At 45.8% G+C, this 24343-nt stretch overlaps 1 protein-coding gene across 1 annotated transcript; it reads left to right on the forward strand.

Annotated features, from left to right (window-relative positions):
* The first annotated feature begins 873 nt into the window (after positions 1–873).
* LBHD2 (LBH domain containing 2) lies at positions 874–22500 on the forward strand. Its single transcript, XM_062627993.1, has 4 exons — positions 874–1082; positions 14451–14541; positions 18324–18528; positions 19162–22500. Exons 2-4 carry the CDS (start codon positions 14452–14454, stop codon positions 19236–19238), a joined length of 372 nt encoding a protein of 123 aa, XP_062483977.1. The 5' UTR covers positions 874–1082; position 14451; the 3' UTR covers positions 19239–22500.
* Positions 22501–24343: the final 1843 nt, after the last annotated feature.

Raw genomic sequence — 24343 nt, forward strand, 5'->3', positions numbered from 1 at the left:
GTTTTGTAGGACCTCACATAAGCCAAGTCCTGGAAGGGCCTCCCCTGGTTGACACCCATCTCCCCTTTTATGCTCACACTACTCCATCATGCTTTCATGTGTTCATGCTGGAAGCACCACTCTTGGGAAATGAATAAATGGAAAAGCCTATTCCAGCAACCATGGTGCATGTTCCCCCTTAGAGCTCCACTGCCCCTGGGGACAAGTGAAGACAGGACCCCTGGGGCTGTGCCTCTGCAGGCTGATCCCACATCTCCGGTCACTGAATGTGCAGAGGAAGGCAGGTTTTGGCCCCCCTCACACCTGCACTTGAGGTGCTTCCCAGGGGAATGCAGGGAGGACCATGCTCTTCCATAACAGCCCTCCCAGGGCCACATCCCTGCACTGCCACTGCTCCCTGGGCTTCGGCCTCAGTGCCTCACTCCACTGCAGATGTCCTCTGCCTCTTTCCCCAGCATCACAGATACAAGCAGAACTGCAGCTGCTCCCCTGACAACCTCTATCCAGTGGGTATGAAGTGGGATTATGGCAGCCCCCAGCTACGGGGGAGCCCATTATTACTGCCCCGGCGCTGTGGCCCCTCTGGGCGAGGTGGTGGCAGGATGCTGACGCGGGAGCGGGATGCAGATGGGAAACCGACTCTGGGGCGCAGCCCCCCCCCCCTCAAAACAGAACCAGAAGTTTGTGCTGCTGAATTCAGCCTTTTCTCAGCAGGGAACGACCCCCGCATCAGCCCCACACCCGTGAGCAAGGCGAGGGGGAAACTGCTCGGGGCACAAAAGGCGGGGAAGGAGAGGGTTGCGCCCCGCTTTCCCCCCCCGCGGGGCGGCCGGGGAGCGGCGGGGGGCCGAGCCGTGCCGGGGGGCCGTGGCTGCGCGCCGCCCCGCAGGCGCTGCCGGGGGAGTGGTTTCCCCGCGCTGGCAGTGGCGGGGCCGGTCTGCGGGCGGGGAGGTGCCGCGGCGGCGGTGCCAGCGCCCGGCCCGGGAGGATGCGGACGCGCTGACGGAGCTGCCGGCTCCCTTCTGCCGCCGTGCATGGGCGGCGGGCGGCTGCCGCCTCGCCTCGCCTCGCCTGCCCCGCCGGTGAGCCGCGCCGGGACGCGGGGGGGCTCCGCCGGGCTCGGGGGAGGCGCGGGTGGAGGGACACACCTGCGGGGTCCAGCGGTAGCTCGGGGAAGAGCCGACACCTGTAAGTCCTCCGCTGGCAGCGCCGGGGAGGCACGAACCCGCTTCCCGGGACCGTGCCACCACCGCGGTGCAGCGCCGCCGTAGCGGAGCCGGAGCCGGGTGGGGCGACGGGAGCGGGGCGCGGTGCGGTGCGGGGCGGGGAGAAGTCACTCCTTCGCCTGGCTAAAGGGGTAACGGGGGGAGGAAAGGCAGAAAGTGAGCCCTAGACTTGGCTTGCTTCAACAGATTCTTACTCTTCTGAGTGAAGGACGTTCAGGAGAATTCACTGAAAAACTGGCTCTCCTTTAAAAAAACCCAACCCAGCAACAACTTGTTCGGCAGCCGACGGGGCTGTGTGAGGGAATCCTGATGAATGAGCATAGCACTGAGGGAGCTGTTGGTTTGTGGGCTGCGATCGCCTCAGCTGTTCGTTTATTCCAGTTCTGTTTTTTTTTTTTTTTCAAGGCAACTTTTGAGGCGAGGAAGCGGGTAGGAAAGCTCAAGTTTAACACAGTGATGCTTTTGCTTGCAGCCTAGCTGAACTGGGTAAAAGAGCACTGAAATCCTGCTTTTCCCATCAGGTAGCAAATGCCACACATACGATTACTTGTAGAGAAAGAAAAACCTTACTTTGCTCTGTAAATGAGGACTGTGTTTCACCCTGGGCAAGCGGTGTGAATATTTTCCAGCTGCCAAACGAACATACCACAAAATTTTTCTCTTCATCTGGGACAGACCCGTGTTTGTAGATCTCTGAATATGCCTACAGTGACAGAGGGGAGTTAGGTGAGCCTGGATATACCATTAACCCCTCAAGCCACAATAAGCGATAGACAGAGGGAACATTTGTTTCCATTAGTCTTTTCGTGACTGGGATATTTATTGCAGTCGTATAGGCAGTGCAGAAAAGGAAGCCCTGCTGGCTATAGGCTCAACTCTTACTGAAGGACCCAGAAGTTGGTGCTCACACCTGTCCTCTAGCCTGGCTCCTGGCACAATGCGTCCTTATGAGTAGCCTGAAATGAAAGTAAAGTGGGGACATCTGCCCACACACAACCAGGCTCAAGCCAATGTTTTCCATCTCTTAGATTTAATGAACAATCAATTTTGTGCCCAGAAAAGAATCCAGCTCACAGCTCAGGATTTTGGTAATTAATATCCCATTAAAAAAACAATATTTTCAGAGTCAACATTATGATTACAGAGAGAAAACAAGCAAACAGGGAATGGCTTGACCTGGTTTCCTTGCTTTTCCCAATCTAGACTGACAATTTGTCAGTGAAGTGGAATTTTCTCCAAAGTCCCTGGCACATTACTTTAGCAGAAGAGATGAATGTGCAAATATAGTTGCTACTTTCCCTCCCTTCTCACAATGATCTCTTTGTATTAAGCAACAGGCTTTTGCATAGATCAGGTATCAACCCCACAGTGTTACAGGCTGAAATTGCTCCTTCTCCCTCATTTCTGAAATTACACCCCTGCATTTGAGCCTATTTAACCACATTTGTCTATTTTGGAGAGGTTGGTCAGAGAAGCCTTGATCCGGGGCAGATCCTGTGTCATGTAAGGCAGGAGGCACCCTGCCAGGACTTCAAGGAGACTAGCATCTGCTTCAGCAAGAGCCCTTCCCTTTGCTCCTTAGACATGCATACATTCTCTGGAAAAATCTGTAAATGAATCAATTTCCTGCATTTTCCATCTTCAAATGAAGGCTTTATTGCAAACCCCAGGAAAACTGCCAAACCAACAGCTCCCGGGTAGAATGAAAAAGACCAATTGATACCAACAGGTCCTTCAAACCTTGTCTCAGCCCCCTGTTTCAGCCTTTGTCTCTCTTTGATTACAAGTCCTTAGGGACTGGGATCACCTCTCCTTCATAGTTTGGAGAGAGCATGACCAGTGCCATCCTCTGCAGAGCGGATGGATACCAGTACTGGAAGAAACTGTGGTCCAGCAGGACAATCCCCTGCTCTCACCAGGGTGCATTGACTGATTCCACGGCATTTTGCCCCATAGTGCTGTCTCCCTGTAGGACTAGGAGAAAATAGTCCAAGTCCATCTCCACTGCTGAGACCACTGTAACTTCTGTAAGATGTAACCTGAATTTTCATCTGAATTCTGTCCCTTCTGTGCAAATATTTAGGAGACCTCTAGATCCAGAAGGTGCATATTAATTGGTTGGCAGGAGGACTCATAGCCCTATTGATGCATATCTGCTTATCTGCTTTCAGCATTAATGACTCATTAAAAAAACAAACATACTGCATTTTTATTTTTTTCATCATTTCATTATTTTTAGCTGTGTGTTGTCCTCGCCCTCCATCGTGCCCCTTCCTACTGCGATAGCACGTGCTGTTCTCATATCCTCCATCTCAGGCTGAACCTCCCATACTTGGAAATTCAATTATGGTGACGGACTCTTAATTCCTAGAAAAAAACAGTGTTGAGTTGTGATGTCGTGACACCTGCGGTTATGCCCTTAACTACCAACAGGGGACATTAAAAGTCTCTTCATTGTCTTTGTACTCTTTAAGAGTGTCTTTTGGGTTTTCGTTTGCTTGTATTTTAAATCTAACACTTTTGCCGTGTTGGCTTTACTAAGTTCTCTACTAAATGCTCAATATCGCATCATATTACAGCGCTAATAGCACCATATTCTAATTTTCCCAAAGTTACAAGGAAAGAACTAGTTTAGCCATTAAATAAATATTGTTCCACCTGACAGTACCTAACCTCTTACCTTATTCTGTTACCCAGAAATGAACTCAGACATAGACTGTCTGGAGTATTCTTTCACAGCACTAGAAAGACATTAGGCATTTCACAATCCATTTCCCATGACATTTCAATGTAAGAATCTCCTACTCTGTGTTGATGCTCTAAGATAACCTCTTTTCCCCACTTATTTTCTGAATTCAGGACCATCCAGAAATACCTAGGGAATAGCAGAAAGGGCGCAGGAAGCTAATTGTGATCTGTCACCAATTCCCAGATCACAGGTGTAATGATGAGAGACAACTGTGGCAGGAAATATGAGGAATGGGAGAATCATAATCTTCCAGAAACAAAAGCATTTATTTCTGAGACCCTTTAGTAACAAACAGTTGCTCTGCATTAGAAGGAATGATATACTGATTTGTAAGGTGCTGGCTTCATAAGGTTGTTTTGAGAAGCTGAAGCCAATGCAAGACTCACTGTGTGAGCAGAGCTCAGAAGTACTCTGCTTGGCACAGGCACCTCCTATCCCAAAAACAAGTTCTCAGATGAGAGAGTATTTGCACAGCAAAGATACCTCTGAAAACATGAAGAGATACCTCTAAAAACATTTAACAGCTTGTTGAGGCTTATCTCTAATTTCGATGGGGCTGTTTTCTCAATGAGGTTCTCTCACATCAATTAGCTGCTGAATATGGTGTTAAGAAAAATAAATCCAACTTTCTCTTGGCACATGGTTCCATGAGGGCTCTATGGAGATTTCCATGATACCAAGGTCTACCAGCATTTGGAGGAGCTGGCTTAGTCATTCTTCCCATCTGCTATGTTTCTTCCTCCCTCCGCTGCTCTGCACATGCTTCCTGGCTAGCTACTCCTCATCCCTACCCCTGAGCATCCTGGCTGGCTGCCCTACTCTCCTCCCTTGCCATACCTATCCCTTGTGGCATCTTCCACGAGGAAGTTCAGGTAGTTTAGTGCTGAGATCAAAGAGCTGAAATAAATTAGCTTCTCTAAAGTAGCCAGGAGAAAGAAAAAGAAGAAATAAAACCCACCAAGGAAGCACCCATAGCAAGCATCATTGCAAACGGCATTTGAAAAAAACTGAGTTAAATCATGCTCAAATCATGAGATTACTTTAAAAACTGTGGTAGTTAAATGCAGGCACATTTAGTTCTTTTTCCTTCTTTGACCATTTGAGTGAAGTTTCTAGCTCCTTTTTGCAAACAGGGCCGGTAGGAACTTGGACAACTACAACAAACTGGAATTTGAGCCTTGCGTGTAGTCATGGTGCTCCAGGAGCAGGAGATGTCAGAACAACACTTCCCCAGTGTCTCTCTGTGCAACATGAGGCATCAAGGAGGCTGAGTTAGAGTGATCTGCCAGGACCATGGCCTTTGCAAGCCTGTGTTTCCTAGCGTTGGTAGTCCACAGATGAGTGTTTGAGAAATTCCCCAGGGTGATATTTACCCCAGGAGCTACTTTGGAGTAGGAACAGTAAAAACTGCAGCTCACTGCAAAGTTAGCCGTGAGAGGCAGCGCGGTCTGGAAATAGCAGCCTCCTACCCCTTTTCGCTCTCCCAAACTATGTGCTGTGTCTCGTGGTGAAATGCCTGCTCCTCCACATTGAGAGTCATTTCATCTCGCTGCTTCCTGAGAGAGATCGGCATCGTCTGCAGAGCGCATGCTGCCGAGGAGAGGAAGGCAGTTTTGGCCTGTGGAGAGCAGAACTCAAGTACTGCGTGGGTGGCCGAAGACAAGAGCTTCTGAGATGAGGGAACAGAACAGATCTCTAATCTCCAAACTCTGACACATATCGCACTTCTCTCAGTTGCTTAGGGAAGAGATTTGCATCCAAAAAGAAGTGGGATGTTTAAATAGCAGTTCATACACACACGCGTTTATCTTCTGTGGCCCATGTGGTAATCTACATTTCACTAGTCCCATGGAATCCACAACACTTCATAAAGTGCATCCATTACAGATGTGCAAGCAGGAGAAATAAAGAAGCCGTCCAAGTTCCTATCTGCAGTGTCCAAAAGCTGAGCTCAGTAGGCAGTCATGGAAATTGGAGGCTGAAGGGTGTCAATGAGGTAAGTGCTTACTCTGTGTTGTGCCAAGATGCTGAAGATGCTATTGTCCCGTCTTCAGCTGAGCTACTGGGCATGGTCCTACCTATGCATGGCCCAGGACACCTGTGTGTCCTGAAGCACTGCAGGGTCTAAGCTGTAGCTCCATCCTCCTAAGACTGAGTAATGTAAGCCTGAGACATAGAAGAGTTGGATCCACAGAAGCACCTGGCCCCAGAAAAAGCCAGCTGACATTTCCTTGCAGGGATGTGCACCTTCTGGTACCGTGTGAGCAGCCCCTTAATAGTTTCATCCACCACAACAACTGTAGCTCTTTCCTAGATGGCCCACTCATCCACTCCAGCCGAACTCAACCTGCTCCAGCAGAATGGCCCAAATAAGGCAACCTTTCTTCTTCTGGGTGGAAGAAGTCCTTGGACCTCTTTGTTTATTGGGAATTGCTGAGCAGGGTTTAATGTGGCACATTGAAATTTTCCACTTTGCAAAAATCAAGCAGTAGACCATTGCTTCTCTTGCCCAGCACCATTCTTATGCATGCTCTGTCCCAGTTTTCCTTGTAATCAATAGCAGGGGTTTCTTTTTGTAGCACACACAAAGACTAAACTCCTTGAATGAAGAAAAGTTTGCATTTATCCAGAGGCTTTACTGGGGTGAAGAGGGGGGGGACCGGATGCCCAAGGCTGAACTCCTGGTTTGTTTGAGGCTCTATCTGAAATCAGTGGGAACCGCATGTGCACTGAGATTGCATGGGTGAGCTCCCAGAGCTTGGTCTTTACAGTCCCCGCACACAAGGCTGAGCCTGTGAAGCCTCATGGGGAATGTCTCTCCAGCACAATTTAAACATGGGTCTGGTAAAGCCCTTCAATTGTCCCATTGAAATAAGAAGGGGAGGGCTCCCATTTCTGCAGTGCCAGAAAAACGATAAATTTGCACACAGAGCAAATTTTTCAAGGCCAGTTTCTGCTGCCTATCTGCACTGAGTTGTTAGAAGGTGCACCTTCAATGTGGTATTGTTAGGCTGTTATCGTCATAGTTCCATGAGTGCTCAGTGGGGGAACGGTTAACAAGGGAAGTCCATGAGGGGAGGAGGCTGTCTCACAGCCCCTGCTAATCTTGCAGCAGCCCTAGCACTCTGTGGTCAGGTCTCACTCTGCCAGTTGTCTCTATCACTAGGGCAGCTGGGGAGGAGGGGTGATCCTTTCAGAGTAGGAGGCATCTCTAAATAAAGGTGACCTGATGCTGGAGGTGCTGCTGCCTCCCAGGGAAGCATCTGGAGCTCAGCACCTCTCAAACACAGAGCTGCTTTATCAAGCTGCCAGTCTGTGGGCTGCCAGGGTTGCAGTCTGTGTCCTGTTCCTATTTCTGTTTGCCTGATGAAACGCAAGTGCCTTAAAAACATGTACTCTGCAATTCACAGTCAATTTATCCCAAGGAAAGTCTTCATCTGCTGTGGAAGTCCTCTCCCTGCATGGCAAAGCCAGGCAACATCTTGCTTCTCCTCCCTAGCACTAGTTGTCCTGTGGGTGCTGAGACCACCCCACCAGGAAGGACTGTGTCCTTGTGGTGTAGAAATTCCAAACACATAATGTGTCCCAGATGCTTTCCAAAGTGGGAGAGAAGGCACCTTTTGGTGCCTGGGCTTTTGTCCCATGCCAAACAGCACAGGTGGATATTCATCCATTTGTGTGGGGTGGGAGGCTGAGGGCCCTTGATCTGCGCAAAGGGGCCACCCCTGAAGCATTGCTTGGTTTCACTGGTGGAACCAGCTCTCTTATCATTCCCTTGGTAGCATCTCCTCACATTTTGCATAGTTGCTAAGGTTGCTATGGCTCCTAAAGAGGCAGAACATGACTAGCTCTTTGGAATAGTCCCTGAATCAACTGTTCTTTACTGGGAGGTGTAGCATGGCTCTCCAAGCCCAGAGTCACTGGTGTCTCAGATTTGAGGCTTCTTGGTACCAGTACCAGCTGTATTGGTACTCCTGAAGCCAGAGAAGAAGATGGTTATCAAGCTGAGGCAAAGGAGGGCAAGTTATTCTGGGAGAAGAAGTGGGGTAAATTGGGAGAGGATGCATTGAGCAAATGGGCTCCAAGCTGGACTCATCAGCAAAGCAGCTGTAAAGCAGGGTAAAAGTAAGAAGGGACAAGAACAGATAAACGGAGAAAGGTTTCACTTGAGTTATTTCCAGACTGTTTCCATTGCAGTAAAGGTTTGTCTCACAGTCTCAGCAGTCATGCCTGTTTTTTAAAAGATTAAGCAGTATCATAGAAGGAAGGATATTTGTGTTTTCTCTACTTTCAGCCAAAGAAGGTAATAACATCTATCAGGTAGCTAAAGTGAATATTTCCTCTTCAGAGAATAAATGCATCCTGGTAGGTTTATACACTGGAAACATTGAACTCTTCAACAGTCTTGACTGGGAAGAAGCTTTTCTGTTTTTAAATATGACTGTGGGGCTGGGAGAAGGGATTTCTTCCACACTGCAGTCCCTATGAGATTTTTTTATTACAGCGTTGAAGTAGCTGACTCCCAGAGGCTGACATCTCTTCTCAAGCATTGCATTTGGCATAGGGCAGAGTTGCCCAAAACACTGGAGAGGAGATTGGTCTTGAGTCAGTTCAGTCCGGAAGTCCTTTACTGAGACTGGAAAAGCAGTGGATGTTGGCTTAGTTCATTCAGTACTGTGTGGATCCTTATATGCTGCTAACCAGGTATCTGAAGATACCTCTAAATAGTGAGTGGCCTGGCTTGAATTCCAACCAGTGGCCATGTGGTTCCTGGTTTGTTAGCTCTTACACTGTTTTGTCTCTCACTGACAGATAACTTAGTGCAATAACGGTTCTTATTAAACACAGTCTTTTCTAAAGAACAGACTGAAGGTAGGCGATTTTGTGTTGAATTTTCATAGGTTTAATAGCAGTGGTTTTTTAATGGGTAGTGGGATAAAAATCTTCCCAGAGCAGATAGTATGGTATTGGATGCTCTCTGGTTGCCGTCAAGAGACAAGCACTGAGTGTAGTCATGAATTTTTAAGGTACAAAGCATTAGTCTCTGAAGTTGGTTTGATCATTGGTTAGGAAGGAAAATTGCCAGACAAGAATTAAACCTTCTGAATTGAATCCTGGGGATGGAGATGTAATTTCCTGCTTCCCTAATTTGCAATAGGCGTGGCTTATGGTTTATGAAGAAACTCCAGAATGCAATGCACTATTTTTTCACTGTCACTGTTCTTGAATAAAATTAGTGTGCTGTTAGTCCAGTGTTATAAATCTTGGTAGGAAGGCTTCCAGTGCAGGTAGGTTTGTTAAATCACTTGGGCTGGAATCCAAAACACTGGAGGATATAAAATATATACACTAGTGCTATTCACTTCACTGAAAACACCTTTTTCCCATCCAAGGAAATAGCTGTGGCTGGCATGAATATATATTTGGCAAGCTGTAGGGCTAAACAAATTTCTCAGAAAATCATCTTTGGCCAAGATACTGGCTATATTTCAGCACTGTAACTCCTCAAGCTCCTAGCAGCTAGGACGTCCTGACAGACAAGTCATCAGAAATAAGTGATTCACACTTCAAAATGATGGAATCCTTACTTCTGCTCACAAGGTTTCCTGTCCTGATACCAGTCAAAGTTTTACCTTCAGTTTAAACTAGACCTTTGAAAAAATCACTTCTGTGACATCTGAAAGAATGATGGTAATGTAATCCTAAGGTATTCTTCTTTCAACGTATTTCATCTTCTTTGTGTCTTGCCCAGTAGCTTCTTGAGCAAGAATAGCTTTCTTTGCTCTTTTGAATTGTTTCTCACTAAGCACACTGATCCTGCCAAATAAGTGTAAGCGTTTTTATTTTCTGATTTTCCAACTGTCATAAAAATTCCTGTATGAGAGAATTTCAGAGTGTCCCAGTTTCAGCAGTTTTTATGTAGTTTACACTAAGGAATAAGGTTTAGCATCACAAAAAGAGTCTGATTGCAAGGTATTTCAGCTAAGAGATTTGGGTGTTTTTGGAACATTAATTGCCTTTGTAATTCACAAGGTATGCTACCAGCAGCATCCTTAGTGAGATCACATCCCATCTGGCATAGAAAATGATACAGACCTTCACAGTATGAGTTTCTGCAGCAAGTTTTCAGTAGTACTCTTTCACACTGGTCACTGACAGTGTTCTCACTTTGGTTGCATGCTCTGACTCTTGTATCATCTCTTTCAGGCACTTTTAGGGTTTGACAGAGTTTGCACAACATTTTGTCAGCGACGTGAACGCCTGCAGCAAGGACAGTTTTGGAAGTGCTATCCACTGATGTGATTGAAGGTAAAATGCTCTTTTCTGTCATTGCCCTCCATTTGCCACTTATCCCCTGCGAAGCCTCATGCCCTGGCTGGGTGGCCCCTTTTTCTGCCTGTCCTGGTTGGTGAGGTGAGAGCAGGATAGGCCTCAGTTTGGTGCATGTCTGAGCATCTTCCAGGTTTATCCTTGCTTCAGGTAATAGCTCTTACTAACCGTGGCTCAGCCAGTCCCATAAAATGTGGGTTTGCCCCTCTTCTGAACGAAATCTTTGCTTGCATCATGCAACCTGCCTGTTTTCCATAGCCACATAAGTACTTCATGTTCTTGAATCCTGAAGTTGGTCTTCATTCAAATACTGTTTTGCCACCAGGAATTTCACAGATCAGTTCTGTCCTCTGCTCAAAACCTGAAATAAAAGTGTGTGTATTGTTTCTGAGCACTTCCTCGTGGTAGATGGCACTTGTCAACCTATATATTGCTCCATCACTGACCTTGTTAGTGCCATCACAGATAGCAGAAAGTGAGCTGTGTGTTCCCTCCATGCCTCTGGAAAAGATCAGTATGGTGTGGTCCTGCAACTGTAGCAGTTGCATTTAAGACAATTTTCTCTAAAAGTAGTTTTCTCACAGAAAAGCAAGCACAATATTTTTTCCCACCCTTAATTGATATCTTTGTGTGTGCTTCATTAAATCTAGGGGAAGTAAATGCATCTCTGAATTCACTGGTTCAGAGTGGGTGACTCATCCACCAGAACAAAATTTATTCTTTGTTTGTAAATGCTATTTATTCCATGTTTTGCATCACTATGGCTACTGTATGTCATTGGTGATATCAGCATCTACCATACATAAGGTGACCACAAGACCAAATTTAAGAGATATAGTTCTTACAATAATTTGTTTCTATCAGCCATTTTTCTGATGTATGTTAATAAGTCTCACATAAAAGCAGCACCAAAAGTGGCTCAATATTTTTACATCAAAACTGGCTGGAAAATAAAAAATTCTCCTGCACATAAATTGTATCATAATTAAAAAAGCCCTAAGCAGCCACCAACTCCCCTTTTCAGATTCTGTGGCTTTATAAACAACTCAGTGATGTCCTACAGGTGATTTCAAAGTTTCAGGTGAACAGATTTGCAGTGGAATTCCCAATTTTACATCTAGTTATTTTTAGAGTTAAATACCTAGTTAAGCTTGTTAGAAGCATCACTGCTTTCACAGCCAATATAGATTCTTCTGCTTTCCTTTACTGTTTCTAACTGGAGACTGAGAACAATTAATCTATTCCAGTTAAAGCTTAATTCCTTTGCCAATTGCATGGACCCATGTTCTTCTTTGAAACACATCAAGTACAATCACTTCTGCCATCCTATTCAATCAAAGCCTTCAGTTGCACAGATTTTGTGAAATGGCCTGGGCTTTAACATCTTGGGAGCTGATTCAGTGAGGCATCTGCTGTAACTCTGGAAGGACTGTCATCATTTTCCTAGCCAGAATCATTTGTCTTTGTCATTTAGAAATAATCTGCAGGGTATAATGTGGTCTTAGGGGAGCACGGAGCCCATTATTGCTCAATAATAGAATTTCATGAGGTCTTAACAACTTCTTTGAGCTCATATGGCACATTTGACAGTGCATGTGTGAATGTTCTGTGGAAAAAGGACAGAGAAGGGTTTTAAACACTTGGTACTTATTGAAAGGCTGCTAAAATAAACCAGCCAGCTGTGGGCAACTGCAGAAGTCTGCTGCTGACTGGTGGGGACCAACCCCCAGGACACACAGCAGTGGGACATGTCTTCTCCATGGTAGCCAAGCCCAAGACTTCATAAATTCCATCCCCCACCCAAAGCCTCCAAGATTATTTCTACCCAGACACACGCTTTCTCATTTCCTTTTCTCTGCAGTCCAGGACAGCTGGGGATTGGGCACTGAATTCCAAAAAGGAACCAAAAAGAAAGATGTTCATCTTGGACACGGTCAGAGCAGTGGGCCCTTGCTCCCCCAGGCTCATGGCCAGATCCGGATCACAGGCAGTGTGATAGCCCCCAGACCAACTCTTCTCAAATAGCTGGGGTGAGAGAGCAGGGTCCTGCTAAGGCCCAGTGTGGTCATCTGCAGGGGCACTGATGGAAAGGCAGCAGGGGGGGTACAAAAGGGTCCCTCTAGGACTGAGGGAGAGACCAGGCACAGGGAAAAAGGGCAAGAACTGTATGAACATCAAGGGGGGGATCAGAAGGAGGATGCAGTGGAGGGAGTGCTGCTTTGGTTTTGGCAAGGAAGGGTACAGGAGCGTGTCTGTGTCCTTTTAAGTGTTGTCTTGGGTGGCAAGAACAGCTCCGGGAAAGAGTCTCCCATTTCCACATCACCACTCCCTCAGTGCTGCTGTCCATGGGTGACCAGTGCCATGGTGTCCATGGCCTGCTGGATGCTGCAAGACTAAAAGCATGTGTCCAGAAAACAGATAGATATATTTTATTGAGTAGGTGGTTTGTGGTGTTCTGATGTGGTGTCTCTGTGGAGGGTACAGATCTAAGAAAGGCTAGGTAGCTCAACACTCATTTCCTAGCAGGCAAAATCTGTCCCTTTTCTACTCTGTCATGGCTCTGGGAGGATTCAGGCTGTGTAAGCTGGGGGGTGCTCAGATTCTTGCTGAGTTCCAGAGGCTGGTATATGTATGTGTACCATTAAATGTGCTGTCTAATTCAGTGTTGGTTGGGTCCAAGGCTGGCACTTCAGGGCAGTTCCCTAAGCTGGTGGATGCCCATAGGGCTGAGTCCTGGCCCACAGCTGAGCTCAAGTGACTCCTGGGTCTGCTGTGCCCTTTTTCAAGTATGATGCTGTGGGAGTGAAGGTCTCTGTGATATCACGCTGCTCTGTGCTACAGCTAATTAAAGTCATTGTGAAGGGCTTTGTAGTAATTGCAGATATTCTAAAATTTAGTTTTGTGGGTAATTGGTAATATAGGCCTGAAACAAGCTGTCCATAAAATATTTTAGTTTGGATCTCCCAGTAGGAGCAGCCTTAATAGGAAGGCTTTTGTGTGCGAAGCAGGACCAGAATTAATGGCAGCATTTAGTTGTGCCTAAAGGGGTGCTTGCTGTGGCAGGTGGCAGGGTGGTGTAATTGATGATGCTTACACTCTGTGTGCTGCAGGAGGCTTCAGCAGCCATTAGCTGCTGTACCTGACAAATGCCATCTAGGGAGAGCGAAATGCCTGGTGCGAAACCCACCCAGGGTTGATGTATTTCCATCCAAAATGAAGGTGGCCCCTTCAGTTTTTAGGTCAAATAGAGTGGTTCAGGCTCTGTCTGCTCCTACGTGCTTAATATGCACTATGAAGTTTTCAAACATCCTTAATTTTCCAGTAAAATGCTGTATCTATAAATCTTAAATGTGAGGAAAATCCTAATGCCATAGGAACGTGCAGCTACCCAGCCATGGGCTGGGCTGAGCTCCCTGCAGCAAGGGCTGCAGCCAGATCTCATCCTTCTGCTCCAGGGTGCCCAGCAGAACAAGGAAAAGTCAAGGACCAGCGCTGTAGTGCTTTGGGTGCTAAACAGCACAGGGGGGTACTTAATGGGCACGTAAACAGCTTAGGCTCCTAAGTCGTGGATTTAAATGAGATTTAGGTGCCAAACCTTCCCTCGTGCATTTGAAAATCCCACTCAACACCTCTCTGAACACTCAGGCAAGTAAAGATTACTGAAAATCTGGCCCTTAGACACCAATACAGCTGGTGTGTCTGCAATTAGCAGTTTAAAAAGAAGTGCTGGCTCATGACTAAATGGAAGACATTTGGGAAGAGCAAATATTGAAGATGCTATAAAGAATCAGAATAAGAATTTAATTCAAGGCTGATAATTCCATGAACAACTTGTTCATGAGCAAATGCCATTTCTGAGCTCATATATCAGTAATAAACTGTTTTCTGATAACACTGGAGGACTCAGACAATTCTGAGATCTGTGGGAGTCCTCTCTGCTGTTCGGGGGGTAGCTGGGTTTGATGCTCTGCTCTGCATCACAGCATGCACCAGTAGCAGTTGGCCTGGGGGGCAAGGAAATGCTTAGTGGGCTGTTTAGAAACGATAGTCTGCAACATATTTATTTTAATAAACATGAAAAATCAACGTTTTTGTGGGGTGAAAGCTCACAGCTGAGTTTTCCCATTCTGCTTTAATATTTGCAGCATGACAGAGGTGATGAACACACGGGAACCGGTGATGGAGGAATTTGCTCTCAGCCAGACTCCTGAGGAAGAAGGAGGCCCTTCAAGTCAGGTAACTTTAGCAAAAACTGAAAAATATCCTGAGCTGCTTTTCAAAAGCAATTTAATGCAACCAATAACTGTCATACATGTAGATGCTGAATTGCAGAGCACAGCTGACAGAAGAGCAAGCCCTGAAATACATGTGTGATCCTACTTAGGGTTTATTTTTAAAAGGTAAGAGTTCTGGCAGGAGGTGTTTGTCAGGTTCCAGGTCTTGGTGGCATGGTGACAGCAGTGCCTGGTTTCTGTGGGAATGCAGGCAAAGAGGCCATCACCAAGAGTTCAGATCTGAGCAATCATCATGTGATAGAGATGTCCATTCAATACTGTACCACAGCTTTTCTACAGCCACCCTTGTGATGAGCTGAGTTTCCTCAGGCTCAGAGGGAGCTCCCTTTCTAGAAAAGAGACCATTTGAAATGATTGTGTAATTCACTTAAATGGCTGTGGCATCGTAGCAGCAGCACTGGCCAGGGCCATTTGCTGGCAGGTGCAAGAACATTTTCAGTCTCCAGGCAGTCTCCTGCACCCACTCATGGACCTGCCTGTGGAGCCAATTCCAGCAGGAGACATCACGACGTCCTGAGACCCCTTTTGACAGCTCCCGCACTGTGGTTGTGCTCGTGACTCTCATTGTCACTGCCAGGGACAAACCGCCTAAAAACGTGTCCTGATGGAGCCAAGCTGTCTCTTGGCATAAGGTGTATTATTGCAGGCAGACTCAGAAAACCACCCTAGGAGCAGCCTGTTTCAGGTTCAAACCAAGCACCTGGAAGCCAGGGAAGTCAGAACTGAAATTTTGCAAATTCCTTTCAGATCACTTGTGCATGTAATGAAAGGCTGCATGCAGTTAAAGAGTGTACCATAAGCTTTCCCATGACTCATTGACCACACCAGGATAGATGCTGCTCATTCACTTTTTCAATATTCTCTTTTCTCTTTTTTACCTAGTGCCAGGTTTTCATTACTGTGTTAGTGTAGACTGCCTAAACTCTGCCAGCTCCAACTTGACTTATGTATTTAGGGCAGTTCTATGGTGTCCCTGGTCATATATTCTAGAGGTTTCCCCCTCCCAGCTCCTTTACCCTTCTCCTCTGGGAGAAGGCGGTCCCATCCACATGTTAGTGATGGCCACCTGAGGCAAAAAAGCAAACAGAAATGAGAGGTAGCCCAAAGTCAGTGACTCAGTGGGAAAACTAGATTTCTTCTAGCAACTTCCAGGCACTCTGGCCAGGAGACCGGCCCTTCTCTTCCTGCAGTCTCCTGCCCACTCGTCACACACTCCAGCTTCCGCAGCAAAACATAGCGAGACCCGACAGGCAGCTCTGCTTCCTGCAAGTCCTGACTCATTCCTGGAGGGACATGGTAAATACTGGGCCCCAGTGGAAGAAAAACATTATGTGATTGGTGTGAGAAAAGTCCGTATGAGAAAGAAACAAATAAAAACAGCCAAGCTGAGGCTGCACAGGTGCCTTGCCTAAGTTCTGTTTCAGCCTTAATAGTTGGCTCTTAGTGTATTTTTAGATGAGTGTGTGTCATTTCCTGGGGCTTCAGAAAGCAGATGAAAAACCAGACATTTCATTGCATCGGATCCCCCAGCCAGGGGTTGCCAGCAGGCTTGGGGACAGGGTGGCTGTCACACAGCCTTCTTACCACCCAAGCAGGCTGAGCAGCACCTCATATATGCAGCCCTGGGAGGAAGTAAGTCAATTTGCCCACTATTTCATGGCTATTTTCTGCCACTGAGGCATGAGGCTCAGGGAGGTGGGCTCTACCTTAGGTCTGAAGAAGAGCTCTCTGCTGCTCACAGGTGTCTCTGGAGCTCTCCTGGCCAAGGAGATTTTACCTTGTCTGACATTTGGAAATAGCAGGAGTGTATTAGCAGCTTCTTAAAAATTCCTCCCAGTCAAGCCAGCTGCCATGGAAATGTCTTTCCAAATTATAAACAGCTCAGGAGGAGGCTGTGTAATGGTAAGTTTGGGGGAACTTTTCTGATAAGCAGCATGAACAACATTGCTTGATCAGGACAAGTTAAACCCTTGTGGGTGCAGCTCAGGGAGGCATTAGAAAGGTTTACCTTAAGTGATTCACTTGGTCTAGTTGCACTGAAGGGCTTTCTCACAAAAGAAATGTCTTCTTAATTGTGTCTCATTTTGCAACGCAAATAATAACATACAGCATTTTTCATCTTTGTGTAGATTTGCAAAGAGTAATGAATCCTTGAAACACTACCATAGGGAGTGAGGGTATGAGGATGAGAATTACTGTCCTTCCCCATCTTCGGAAGTCAGATACAGGCATAGCAGCAATGATAAAAATGTGCTTAGTGCTTCCCAGACACATAGGAAGAGAGTTGCCTTTCCTAAGGTCTTGTATCCCCATACCAGCTCTGATGCCAAGTGGGACAACTAAACCCTAAGCTCTTAGAGAGAGCAGCTACTGGGATGAAGGAAGGCTGCAAAAGCCATGGAGCAAACACCTCCAAGTGGGTTATGACAGCCTCGGGTCCCTGGCAATGCCCTTCAGGATATGCTCAGCTTTATGGTGGTTAGGGAATATCTGTGTGTTTCTCCCTGTGCTCATAGCAGGAGCTGTGTTGAGACTGGCTCACACAACCAGCAGCACTCAGTCTAGCCAGAGACCCTGATTCAATAGTGAATGTGTTGCAGGTGTGTGGGGTAGTTCCCATCAGCAAGCAGCAAAACAGTGTTAAATTCCAGGCATTGCCAGGACTTTAATTTAAGTGGAATAAACCAAAACAAAATAAGATAAACTCCACCAGTATGGAGAAATTTACAGCCCATTAGTGCAGGTATGTGGAAGCAGCCTGGAGATGAGGTTTCCGTGAAGCAACAACAGAGTTTGTCTTATGTTAACATCCTGAAGGAGCTGGAATGATTTTTCCTAAAAAAAAACCCAACAACCCAAAACCAACCAAACAAAACCAAAGCAAACCCCAACAGAAAAAAAAAACAAACCAAAACCAATCCAAAACAAAGTACTCTCTTGTACTGAGAGATTTAAATGAACCAGCAATGTTGAAAACAAGAAAGCACTTCTATATGCTACACTATCCTTCACTAAAAAGACCTAGTTCAGCTTCAAGCTCTAACTGCTGCACAGTGTTTGACTTGCAGCTTCAGTGTGACAAATTAAAATAGTAGCTTGAACCACCCTCTGTGTAAAGGTGATATCTGGGGCTACTGTTTTGCATGAACGCATCATAAAATACAATGTTTCACATTACAGAAAATAGCTCTGCAGAATGGTGGCTTCTTAATAAACTGTCACTCCAAGAAAACATGATCTCAGAGTAAAAAACCAACAGCTAGAAGGGCTGCAGCAGCCGTTTAGCTTATGACACAGCAACAAACCTTGTGTCCTAAAACTCCACCAGAACTGAGACATGAGTATTTGGCAGCATAATGAATTTTGTCACCTAAGTCTCCATTTTCACTATGCATGTCAGGTCACACAAGTCAAGGCAATTGTCTGCCTGACACACTGGAAAGCAAAGTTGGTTCTTTGCCCAGGAAGGGACAGCATGGGCAGAGAGAGTGTGCTGAGACCTATAGCCCCTCCATGCCCATGGCCAGGAAGAAGCTGGATTCAGCTTTTCTTGAAATCCTCCCTGTGCAGGACTGTTGCCCTGTACCAGTTTGAAGGGGGGTTTTAATAGATGTGGGAGTGCATGTCAAATGCAGAAGGGATGCTAAGATGGAGCAGGTACTCTGCTCTGAACATGCAACCCTGGGCAAGGCTTGATAGATGTGTACCCAAATGTCTCACCAGGCCTTCCCAGACTCACGTGAGAAGTACCCCAAGCTGTCCAAAAGACTGCCATCGATTGTAGTGGAGCCAACCGAGTCCGGGGATGTGGAGAGTGGGGAGCTGCGCTGGCCTCCTGATGACCTGAAATCAGCAGAGGACAAGGGTCTTCACGGTGACCAAAGAGCCTGTGTCCAGCAGCAGCAGCAGCAGCAGATGGATCTGGAAGGTCTGAATGAGTAATTTTCATCCCAGTTCCCCATAGGAAAATAGCAGTTTCAGGCTATGCCGTGCACTGAAGTTAGTAGTGTACCAAAGAGCAGTAGGTGCTTGAGGGTGCCCAGGAACACTTGCACTGGAGAGGGAGTCCTGTGGACTGAAAATTTCCTGTAGCTTTAGGGCATATGGTGTTTTCATCTGCATCAGGCTCAGCACTGGCCATTTGCATGACCAACAGGCCGTTCACTGCACATCACCAGTTCACCCTAGAAAACTGTAAAACTGCTTGATAGTATTTATTTATCTCCTTGCCTCGAAGCAAAGTGTTTAACAGCTGCACATTTGTAAATCATCATGGTGTTCCACGAGCACATTAGTGTAGCAGGAGCTCACAAATATGTAGATATGAGTAGTGATGTCACTGTCGGGTAATTATGGCTAAGGGTAAGAGCTGGTTGGAGTGTAGCTTGCATGGAGTGGAGGGGGGTGGCAGTGCTGGTGGTTAACTGCTAGTTTGCAAGTAGAAAAAATTGCTCATGTCAGGTGGGATCACTGTAATGGATTAGCTTCCTGATGGAGCAGGGAATCAAAGGCTGTTGTACCTGTATGGGGAAAGAAATACTGAAGAGCCATTTCTCTGCAGATACTTCAGCACACCCAGCTAAAGAAGTGGAAGGCAGTACAGATACTGTGGAAGGCAGAACTGAAGAGGATGAGTAGAAACTCTGCGGCCTCAGAAGTGAAACTTCAAGTTGTGAATGTTGTTGGAAAGCCAACACACTTTGAAGACATGTCAAAGTAACCTGTATTTAAATCTGCAAGGGTTTTATTTAGTTAGTACCTGGTAAGAAGCATCTGGGCTTTAGAACTGTTCTTTTAAACATCTTGATTTTTAGGCTGGGATTCATGTAATTTGTTTAATTTTTCCTTGGGAAACAGTGGGGCGTGTTAGGAAATACGAGATTATCAAGGGAAAAATGCTCCTAATTTCAATTAGCACATTTCATTGGTTTTACCTTTTTCAAGCAAGGCTGCTTTCAGGTATCAACAGCAGGACAAAGGGGTTAGATTTCTACAGGAGGGATGTCTTAAACCTAAAACCTTTCTTGATTTTAGCCATTGAAAACTAGCACTGTGATATTATGGACAATAGATGTAATATAATGTCACCATTTGGTTTTGTAACTTTTGTATAGAGATGCAAGTGTAAGATTTGCCTCCAGGCTGCCTTTCCAGGGGAGCCCAGAGCAGATCTCTCCCTTTGGCTAACCTGTGCAAATTTGGATGAACCAGCCTTTTATTAGCCGCCTTTTCAGAAGCGCTTTCTTGCTGTACATTGATGAAGCAGATAGCTAGTCGCTGGTGCTTGTGGAGTGAGGCTGTCTGTGGTAGGCTTGATCAGGTGGATTGTGCTGTTCGTGTGCATTTCAGGACCAGGTCCACCTGTGGCGTGGAGTGAGCTCCCCTCCCTTGAAGCCAACAAGGTGGCTCCCGCTTCCACCAGGGTTGGATTGGTCCCACCTTATTAATAGAACTTGTTGTGACAATTCTCCTTTTGGTATGTTTTGTGTATACCATAGGTGCAGAGCCCCAGCTGTTTCTCTTTTCACCCAAGCCTGGCGGTGGTTGGGGGTGGGTGACAAGAGCTCAGTAACACAGCCCAAACCTACCCTCCATTGTGCATGACACCAGGTCCCACTCAAGCCACCCGCAGTAGGAAAGGGGTGGAGAAGGGCTGAGGTGGTGGGACACACACCACCTCCCTCCTGCACAAGCGGTGCTGCCAAGGAGAGTGCATGTGCCAGGGTCTGCCGTCACCCATGGCATGGCTCACTTGGCTGTTTAGATGCACAGCCACCATGGAGACCAGAGCTCACGGTGGGACAAGCTGTCTCTGGACACTTCTGGTCTCCAGTGGATTTTCCTTGGGCATTTGGGGGTCATTTTGACAGGGGTGAACTCTTTCCTGCATGGGGACCTCCCAGAGACTCACTCCCACCAGGAGGAACACCGGTCTCAGCCCAAAACACTACTCTTTAGACAGTGTTAGTGGAGACAGACAATGCGTGTACTCAGAGGGGTTTAATGCGTGTACTCAGAGGGGTTTAATGCGTGTACTCAGAAGGGTTTAATGCGTGTACTCAGAAGGGTTTGAGTGTCTCAGTGACAAGTGTCCCATAAGCTAAGAAGTTGGCTTTCTCCATCTCTGCAGGGCTGGCTAGGGGTCTGTACTTCCAGTTAATGTTGCAGCTGGAAGAAGCCTCTAGCTGTAGGTGGAATGAAATAACAGGATTTCTTCTACCATTAACTCCTAAGTTGACTTCAAAGTGCTTTCTTTTCTCTAGTATTAATTTTCTCTAATGGAAACTTTTAATTGTGTGATGGTGGATAAAATTTACTGGCCAGATGTATTAATAAGATAAGTTTATACCTTCTTAGCAACCAAATTTAATATATTTACTTACAAAGAATTCTGTGCAATGAATGTTTAATACAAAGGAAAGAGACTATTTTACTTCAAAGCAACATTAATTTATGTACAAAACTATAGCTCATTATTTGGGGTGTTTGGGATCTTGGACCCTTTTTATAAGCAGTGTAGTATAGTATAATGTGATACTTAAGTTAAATTTTGCTCTCATAACCTATATCACAATCTGTTTTGCCTTCTTGATGTAGACTTTCTTACCTACACTATCACAGAGTTATTCTGTTGGATGAGTGGGGCTCTGGTGAGAGCACTGAATTCCACCAGAGTAACTGACAGGTTCGAGAACACCTCTTAAATTTGGTTGCTCTTCCTGTCACCTCCTTCCCTGGGGACAGTTTCCTCGTAAAGAATCAAGTACAAGCTCAAGCTGTGTGTTTGGGTGGCACATGAGCAGTGAGAGGAGGTCCTTGTCTGGGACCAGTCTGCAGCTGGTTGCGGCAGGAGAGCTGCCCTGGTGAGGTGGCCAGGCAGATGCGAGGTGCTCTTTAAATGCTGCTGTTTTATTGTCCGTCAAGAGGTTTTACAAAACTCTAGGGGAAAAACAACAGCGGTGACGACATATTTTTAGCTATGTGATTTCCTTTCAATCTGCATCTGCCCAGCTCCGTGAGGAATGACGTTAGACGTATCACTTAATTTGCTTTTCACTTTGTAAAAGGAAAAACAGTTGCTTGAACACTTCCCCCAATTTTATGTGCTCTCTATCTGCTTTCAGACGCTCCCTCCCTTCCTGCTCTGGATGGCCCTTATCCTATTTCCACCTGAGGTCAATGGCACTTCCCTAAATAAGTTTTCCAAAGAAACAACAAAATTCTACATACACCATGAAAAAACTCCACACAGCACTACTTTTGTTACCCTGCTGCGTAAAGCTACAGCCCATACAGAAATCTCAGATTTCCTCCTCCCAGCTTAATTACTCCTCTTTCCTTTCCCCTGTTTTTCACTGCTCCCTTGAAATATTTTATCTGAAGCAAACGGGTGCTTCAAACTAAAGCTTTCTCCTAAAGCTGTGTGGCCTCAGTTTAACAACCACACAAAGCCAAACTCCTCCTCCCATTTTTATTGTTCTGAACATCAGCCAGAGGCCCTAAACTAGGAGAGCAAGATATAGAGAGAAAATTGTTTTATACAAATAAGCCCTATTTATTCTACTTGCAGGTCTATGAATGTCCACTTACTTTGTCTGTGTGCAAGTGTTGTCTCTAATAAACTCAGTTGTTTTGTATTTTTCTGGATTAAAAGCTTTGTAGAACCTAAAAAGAGAAAAAAAGACATTCAGTCATATTTTTCTAGTCGAGCTTGTAGAATATTTCATGTAGTGCAGAAAGGAGGTTTTATGGAGTAAGACATTGTTGGATTTTGCTCTATTTCGGTTCTTTCTAATTTTGTAAAATGCCACCTGTACATAATACTCAACTAATGTATGTCCTGTAGATGTATTACACCATTTAGCCTATTAAATGCCTATATTGGACCGACTGGAAGAAGTGGTATACTCAGAGTGTCTTGGTTTAAAGAAATGCAAAGGTTTATTTGTGGTGGTGTGCAGCTCCTGTCCTACCACTAATACTACCAACACAGGGGAACAAAGCTCGCTCTAAGCTTGCCTTTGCCCCGTGGCATGCAAAATACTCATGCTGGCCATCCATCACACATGCTCCTACACAGATAAATTCAGATTTATGTCAACAGCAGTTGTCATCTCCGTCTCTTTCCCTCGAGCACTTCCTAGACCAGGCTGCTCAACGCTCACTGATTCTATCTTGGGATTTTCTTGCTCCCCCTCACCCTGGGTGGTACCACACCTTATGTGCTGTGCTAGCAGCGAGCCAGTTGGCTCATCTTCATTCACCATTAATGCAATGCACATTTTTAACGTTTTCTGGAAAGGCTATTGTGGAGCCCAGAAGGAACTCACATTACTAGAAACCTATACCCTGTGCAAGGAGAGCGGGGTCATGTGGCAGAGAAGATGAGAAGCAGAGATAATCTGCCATGGAACAACCAATTTTATCCCAAAATGTCAAGTTACCAAAAAGTAAAGGATCAGATAACTGGAGGATGAGACTGCCTCTTACTTTCCCAGTTCAAAAGCAGCTGCTTGCTGCTTGCTGAGATGAGTATACCAGCATGGCAAAAAGCATTGCTTGGGGTCAAAGCCAATTTTTCCCTGCCGGCCACTGCAGGTCTGTGCCTGATAGGCATGGTGCCATGGTTAGGGACATTTTCTGTGTCCCAGGCTGGAGGCAACGAGCCCAGCTTTGGCACTGCAGCGCTTGCAAACCTGATGCTTAATGTCACCCAGTACTGGAGTTTCCATGCACCATGCATGGAAAATCTCATGTCCAGGCATATATTACCCTGGGGCTGGGGTGGTAGAAGGACTGACACTGCCTACTTTTCATCTCCCTGGGAGCCATCCCTTCCTTCTAGGGTTTTCCTCTGTGATGTATGGTGTTCAGCCATGTAAGGTACTACCTGATGGCTCCAGGGGCTACAATTTCAACTAGTGTCAGTTTTATGTCACTGTGAGACCTGTGCTGAATCCTGGCCATTCTCTTTCCATGATTCTGAAGGCAGGGGGAAATTATCTGCAATTAATTATATAGGATGAGGATTGCAACACCGTTGTCTTGCTCTTCTATTTTACATCGAAATCCACAGGATCCTTAGGTTCATTCAATGTTATCGCATTGACAAATTATGAGACATTTTCATTTATCTTTAATCAGACATCTGCTCAGTAGTTTTTTATTTCAGATGTATTCTGCTTCACACTCCTGTCTAAAGGAGCAAACAACATTTTCAGTGCAATTAGCCTTTATTTAAACCGCCAGGAAGAGATGGAAACTGGCTTTTATGACGTTAAGCTGAGAAATGTCACATCTAAAGCAAATCAATCCTAATTTGCGTTTTTACTATTGTTTTCTCTCTCTCTCTCTTTTTTTTCTTTCCAAATCCAATATTTGTGTGAACTCTTTTGTGGAGAAAGGTGATCCCCGGCAGCTACAGGGAGCCATGACTCCCACAACAAACAGCACATCCCTCACATTCACATTATAAAAGCTGTTATTCATATGCACTGCCTCTATCACAAATTAGAGCAGGGAACCCTTCTTCCCCTTGTCTTTGAAACACAGTGTGGTTTCCATTTCGGAGGCAATAACCTTCCACAGTTTAAACTCACTCAGTTCTGGAAATCTAGGATTTTAACACAGTTTCTGTTTTTCTGTCTTTAGGAAAAAACAACCACAAACAACAAACCCAAACCCAACCAAACCAAACCAACAACAACAAAACCAAACTCCCTGAAACATCAAAAAGTTAAGAA

The sequence above is a fragment of the Pezoporus occidentalis genome, unplaced genomic scaffold, assembly GCF_034315485.1.
Source record: "Pezoporus occidentalis ecotype Australia unplaced genomic scaffold, CSIRO_AGI_Poc_V1 ctg31, whole genome shotgun sequence".
NCBI lineage: Eukaryota > Metazoa > Chordata > Aves > Psittaciformes > Psittacidae > Pezoporus > Pezoporus occidentalis.